The sequence below is a fragment of the Galeopterus variegatus genome, unplaced genomic scaffold, assembly GCF_000696425.1.
Source record: "Galeopterus variegatus unplaced genomic scaffold, G_variegatus-3.0.2 Scaffold9091, whole genome shotgun sequence".
Lineage (NCBI taxonomy): Eukaryota > Metazoa > Chordata > Mammalia > Dermoptera > Cynocephalidae > Galeopterus > Galeopterus variegatus.
Window position 1 is genome coordinate 123,721 of NW_007735202.1, and position 6,784 is coordinate 130,504.

Consider the following 6,784-nt stretch of genomic DNA (forward strand, 5'->3'; position numbering starts at 1 on the left):
TATATCTACACACACACACATACACACTTTTTGCCAATACAACCTATATGCTATCTAGAGCCTATTTGCCATATGTCAACTTTGACTTCATGGTGATCAAATTTTGGCAAAACTTAATTAGATATACTGGTACATTCATTGATTTGGCGTAGAAAGTTAACACAAAAAGAACTAACTGTTTTAAAAAATCTTTGGTGGCATGTTAAAGGAGTCATATTTAATTAAGCATGAGGAGAGAAAACACTCAGAAATGTCTATTAGATTTAATAAAAAGCTTCAAACTCATTAACATCATTATTTTTAAAAAGTCACCTGAAATAATCCTAAAGGTCTCCAGGTGTAATCTATAAATTAACTGGCTCCCCTCTGTAAGACAAAAAAAAAAAAATACACAATGGTGCCACTGGAACTTCTGTTCAGGAGAGGGGAATGGAGAGAGAGGCTGTTCCCACAGGTCCTGCCAGCCTCTGGGCTGATGCCCCCCCGGGGTGGGAGGTCGACAAGATCAACAGAGAAAAACATGGTCCCAAGGTGAGCACGTCCTTACCTGTGTACTCTGGGAAATAGCTTATTAGATGAGAGTACATGATTTTCTCTTCCAAGAGATCCTTCTTGTTTAGGAACAAAATCACAGATGAGTTCAGAAACCAGGGGTAGGTGATGATGGTTTTAAATAAGGCTTTGCTCTCTTCCATGCGGTTCTAAGTGAAACAAGGGACTCAGAATAAACCAAGAAGAAAAGCACTGCTTTGGAAACAACAAGCTGGTGCACACTCCATCTGCCAGTCCTCCTCTGACCCTGCTGCAGTCTCTGGGTCACTGTTCCTGCCGGCTCTGGTGAGCATGGGCCGTGAGGACCAGGCCTCCTGCCTGTATCTGTCCCTCCCCCACCCTCTTACTGATTCCTGCTTCTGGATCTCCTCTCCTGGAGCACCCCTACTCTTCCCTAGCCCAAATAAACGTGTAAGCAATTGAGAGAGGCTTCCATGCGACTTGGAGAAGGAAGGTTCATGCCCACCTTTGACAAAATTTTTCTGTGTCATGTAACTGTTGGAATTACCAAGGGGGGAAGTTCCACTCCAATTGGGTATGGGCTTCCAGACTGCAACATAGAGGAAGGAAGGAAGGCTCTTGCAGCTGGGCCACCGCCCTGGGAATGCTAGACCTAGCCCAGGAGGGAGTAATGCTACAGAGCTCCTGCGGTGCCATCCCCGTTTGATGGACAAGAAGACATACTATTGTTCAGAAAATCTGAATAACTCTCCCAAGCCTGTATAATAGTGGGATCTGGTGAAGATTAGGTGAAAGGACAGTCATAATTTCTAAACTTTAGACATTGGCAAGAAAATATTAAATGCTTCTAGTTGATGGAGAGCACACAGGGCACATACAAACCTTATCTGGTGACTATAATTGTTCTAGATAGCATTCTGCTCTCTCAGAAGTATAAGGGTACTTCAGAAAGTTTGTGGAAAAATAGAATTAAAAGATAACATTTATCTTTCCATGAACTTTTAAAAGTACCCTCGTATTTCTAAGCGGAAAAAACCAAGGGAGGGAAAAAGTCAGACTGCAAATCGTCAAAGCTGAGCACACGTGCTCCAGAGGGACACGCAGTAAATGTCTACTTCCCCAGAAACCTGGGCTCATCCTCCAAACTCGATACAGTTTGGGGGATTAAGATCTGGTCTGTATTACCAGAAAGGTAACCCCTCACCTGTTTTTAAAGCTGCTTTAAAATGTATTATGATCTTATAAATAATGATCCCCAAGGAAATAACAATATATGAAAAAAACCTGTACAGCATAGTGAGTGAATACAATGCATATATACAATCAGGAGGGAAGACACAAGTGGCAACTACTTTTCTCCAAATGCCTTGTGATTTTTTAGAGAGGAGAAAATGTTTAATTCCTAAGCACATTGGTCCCCTGTGCACTTGACTAATCTTTTGAGTTTCCTGCCTGAGACAAATTTGGAGCTAATTTTTTATATTGATAACTCAATGTCTTTGCCTTTTTAAAAAAAATTTCCCTTGGGCCGGCCCGGTGGCGCACTGCTACAGCGCGCCGCTTGGGAGCGCGGTGGCGCTCCCGCCGAGGGTTCGGATCCCACATACAGACCGGTTCCTGCTCACTGGCTGAGCGAGGTGCGGGCACAACACCGAGGGTTGCAATCCCGTTGCCGGTCCCGGTCCGGTACGGGTGCAACACTGAGGGTTGCGATCCATTGCCAGTCACGAAAAAAGACAAAAAGGAAAAGAAAAAAAAAAAATTTCCCCCCAGCTTGGCAGAGCTGGGCGGTAGCCAACATTTCAGCTCTTTGCACAAGGACACAAGTAAATGGGTTAATCCTGCACTAGTTAGCTAATGTAGCTGTGCTCCTCAGAGGAAAAAGTCTGCTCTCAAGAAATACAGGATACAATTTGTTCATAATCTTTAAAGAGGTCAAGAGGTCTTGTGCAAGTTCAGGGGTAAAGATGATGGGGAGGACATTAGTATCCCACAGAAAATACCCAGTGTCACAAAGAAGTGACTGTGATGGTCCTCTTCACTTTTGGGCAGATCCAGTTTGTGGAGTTGGCCCCAGCCAGTGCTATGGCAGCTCTGCAGGGGATACTGAGCTGCCCTGTGCTTGTCCCTCCCAAGGGGAGTGAAGGGCAGATGCAATCCCAGGCAGCCCCAGCATGGCTCCACACATCGGGCCCCACTGCCCATGCCAACGCGGCAAGGGACCTGATGTGGGAGCACCAGGGGTGCTCAGATAGTTTATCAGAAGTGGTGTTGCTCAACTTTGGCTATGCATTTGAATCTCTGGGGGGCTTGGAAAAGAAACCTCCAATCTAAACCCAATAAACACAAGTCCCTGGTGTGGGGTCCAAAAGATGGTATTTTTAAAAAGCTTCCCAGTGGATCTCAGTATGCCACGAAGGCTGAGAAGCTCGCTTTTGAGCAGTTTCCAACTTTAGCAGCACATTAGATTCACCTGGGGAGCTTTTTAAACATCCCCACACTTAGGCCACACCCACCACCAATTTTTGGGATTGGACTCAGGCACCAAGTTTTTCTTTAAGTTCCCCAGGGAATTCCAGTGTGCCTCTAAGTTTGAGAACTAAGGTTCCAGGCCAGTGATTCTCGGCCTTTCATATGTATTCAAATTACCTTGCTAAAAATGCAGATTCTGATTTAGTCAGTCTGGATTGAGTCAGCAGGTTTGCATTTCTAACAAGCACTCAGGTGATGCCCACACTGCTAGTCCACAGACTATGCTTTGAGGAGCAAGACTAACCTAAAGAAGAGGGTCTGTTGCCTGACCTGTACGGCTTCCTGGAAAGTGCAGAAATAGGTCTCTGTCTTTCACAGCTACCTAAACTCCCCCACCCAGCATACCTCATTGTCACACTCTGCCAGGACCTGGTCATATTCGCTCAGAGCAACCAAGAAAATAATGGAGGTGACACTCTCAAAGCAGTGAATCCACTTCCGTCTTTCAGATCGCTGGCCACCAACATCCACCATCCTGTTCAATAGAAGCACAGCTCACTCAGAGGTTGCAGTACTTGACTCTTTGGGGAAAAGGACATGAATCATTATACCGTGGATACTGGTGCTCTTTGGGGTCCTAAGTTTAAAGTGTCTGAGCACTGCTTGCTTTAGGCAGTGAGGGAGCGCTGGATGTTTCCTAGCAGAGGAGGCACAGAACGTAAATGAAGTTTCTGAAGACAGGGGCAGAGGCAATCCAGGTGGAGCCTGCTTGGGGACACTGGCAATAGTCCAGGCAGAAAACACAAACATCCACTTGTTCCAACCACCAGAGTCCCAGGACACCAGACACAAAAGGGACAGAAAGGCAAGCTGTCTTCCAGGTCCCCCCAGCTGTCCTCCAGCCTTGGGCCCATTCTTATTTCACGGCTCCTCCACTTTATCCACAAATCCTCTCTGTGTTATTTGGATGCCACCCCTTCTTCCTTATAAAGACCTGCAAGTAGAGTATGGAAATCCAAAGCCTTTATCTGTGTCTTTGGGAAAGATTTCAGGGACTCACAGCCCAGGAATCACAAGCACAAATGCCCCAGGGGTCAGGCGGTTTATCGAAAGAAGTCAAGTGGGTCTCTCAAAGTAGAAACACACACACTGCCCACGAGCTAGGGCCCTGTCCGAAGGGAGAGCGAGCCACTGCTGCACAAAACGCAGGCTCACTGTAACCAGACCCTCTGACTTTTCAAGAAAAACTAAACATCAGATTTTTAAGTGAAACATCCTAATGGTTAAGCATTTTTTATAACACTGAGTGAGCCAAAGAGTATACATCTGTGGGCCAGGTACAGCCACAAGTCATAGCAATCCCTGATGATAATGGACCAGCATGGTTAGGTGATCCACAGACCAGCCCCCCATGACTGTTGTCCAGAAAGGCACTGGAAAGAAAACCAAAAATCCAACCCTGCCCTTGAACCATGTCCGGGAGGTGCAGCCACTCCTGCAATGACATGTTCATGGCTGGTTGTCTCACCTCACAGCAGAGAATGGAGCTTCTGAGGATATAGGGAAAAAAACAAACCAATCTGCTTTTCCTATTCTCTCACTCATCAACCAACACAGAAGACTTCTGTGATCAGATGTGGGGGAGAATGGAGCTTCTGAGGATATAGGGAAAAAAACAAACCAATGTGCTTTTCCTATTCTCTCACTCATCAACCAACACAGAAGACTTCTGTGATCAGATGTGGGGGATATGTTCCCACATACCAAGCAATCAACCGATTCTGCGCCAGACACCAGCTGGGTGTCCTCCAATTCAATTCAATCCCAAAAGACTGCCCCCCAGTTCCAATGGCAATGAAAAGTCCCAGGTTGTGATCTGTGCTTCTGACCGAATGGCTATAAATTTTGGTTCCCACACTCTTGGGTTCTAGAGTGACTAGAATTTGTTAGAGCGGCTCACAGAACTCAGGGAAACACATTTACTGGTTTATTACAAAGGATATTACAAAGGATATGGGTGAAGAGATGCGCAGGTCAAGGTAACTGGGAAGAGGCCTGGAGCTTCCATGCACCCCCTGCCCCCGGACGCACCACCCTCCAGGAACCTCCACGTGTTCAGCTATCTGGAAGCTGTCTGAACCCAGTCCTGCCGGGTTTTTATGGAAGCTGCACTACAGAGTCGTAGTTGATTAAATCACTGGACCTTGGTGATCAACTTAACCTTTAGTCCTTCTCCACGCTCCAAAGGATGGGGATAAGACAGGACAAATCTGGAGATGCACCGAGATATAACTGGGGATAAGACAGAACCTGGATGTGGGAGGACTGTCCTTGTGTTGTCTCAGCTAGAAAAGCATGTGTAATAACAATTGTTAGGAGGAACAAGGGAAATAATGGATATAAAAGTGCTTTGAAATTTGCCATGACGTGTATAAACTGCATTATTATTCATTTTTCTTACCGTGTATTTTGTGTGTGTGTGGGTGAGCTGGTACTGGGATCCGAACCCATGTCCTTGCAGTTAGAAGGCTGCACTCCAACCAACTGAGCTAACCAGCCAGCCCTCTTATTATATTTAAATGCAGCAAAGACCTACTTCAGTCATCCTAAAAGTATTTTCACGTATTTGCGAGTGGAAAGTAGTCCATTTTTACACAGCTGTAAGTAGTTTATCATAAGGCTACTTCAAAAAGCTCATGGAAAGATATGTATTATCTTTTAATTTTTTAATGAAATTTTGAAGTACCTTCGTATATCATCTTAATGTAATTTTAATATATATTTTTGTATTCTTAGTTTTCTTTTGTTAAGGATAAATCTTGGAGGAGGAAATAGAGGGGAAGAGAAATATTATTCACTTTAGGGAAAAGACACCAGTAGTCAATATTTGTGGGTTGCAGAAGTGTGTGTGTGTGTGTGTGTGTGTGTGTGTGTGTGTGTTACACATAAGAATTACTCTAGTTTCCAGTTTCCTTCCTCCCCAAGGGTAATAGGAAGGTGAGTCCCTCCCCACTGTAGGACTTACACAATTCTAAACATGCTGAGAGGGCAAGGGCTATTCTGCATAAGGCATAAGCCCTGCTTAGCAGTAAACACACTGAAGAGTCTGCTGGGGCTTCCAGCCTAGCAGACCAACTGCACAGGCCACGTGGAGCAACCAGTCTTACCGAAAGATGATGTTTTCCAAGTCAAACGGGTACTCGATGATGCCAGTGGTGGGCACGCGGACACGAAGCACGTCCTGCTGTGTTGGCACGAAGGACGGCATGGCGATCCGGTCAATGTCCGTCAGGTAACTGGGACGTGAGACAACGAGGGGCTGAGGCTGCTTTTAGAGAAGGGAGAAACGTCCCTCCTGCCCAAGGGAAGCCACCCCACCTCACAGTGAGCCGCACAGACAGCTTCCTTCAACGACTCCCCCGAGAGAGGGCTATTCTGCATAAGGCATAAGCCCTGCTTAGCAGTAAACACCCTGAAGAGTCTGCTGGGGCTTCCAGCCTAGCAGACCAACTGCACAGGCCACGTGGGGCAACCAGTCTTACCGAAAGATGATGTTTTCCAAGTCAAACGGGTACTCGATGATGCCAGTGGTGGGCACGCGGACACGAAGCACGTCCTGCTGCGTTGGCACGAAGGACGGCATGGCAATCCGGTCAATGTCCGTCAGGTAACTGGGACGTGAGACAACGAGGGGCTGAGGCTGCTTTTAGAGAAGGGAGAAACGTCCCTCCTGCCCATGGGAAGCCACCCCACCTCACAGTGAGCCGCACAGACAGCTTCCTTCAACGACTCCCCCGAG

General features: G+C 46.5%; 1 protein-coding gene across 1 annotated transcript; it reads right to left on the reverse strand.

The window, feature by feature from the left end:
* Nucleotides 1–416: 416 nt before the first annotated feature.
* On the reverse strand, nucleotides 417–6,357 carry LOC103609020 (guanine nucleotide-binding protein subunit alpha-14-like). The gene is made up of 3 exons (XM_008593396.1): nucleotides 6,153–6,357; nucleotides 3,391–3,520; nucleotides 417–701 (listed from the first exon to the last, which is right to left on the reverse strand). Exons 1-3 carry the CDS (start codon nucleotides 6,251–6,253, stop codon nucleotides 417–419), a joined length of 516 nt encoding a protein of 171 aa, XP_008591618.1. The 5' UTR covers nucleotides 6,254–6,357.
* Nucleotides 6,358–6,784: the final 427 nt, after the last annotated feature.

Bases quoted from the DNA above. Each gene is read 5' to 3' on its own strand.
- LOC103609020 (XM_008593396.1), bottom strand. From the start codon at position 6,253: ATGCCGTCCTTCGTGCCAACACAGCAGGACGTGCTTCGTGTCCGCGTG. The intron at 3,521-6,152 runs GTAAGACTGGTT...TCTATTGAACAG, and splicing joins TTGGAAAACATCATCTTTCG to GATGGTGGATGTTGGTGGCC. The intron at 702-3,390 runs GTATGCTGGGTG...TGTTTCACTTAG, and splicing joins TGGCAGAGTGTGACAATGAG to AACCGCATGGAAGAGAGCAA.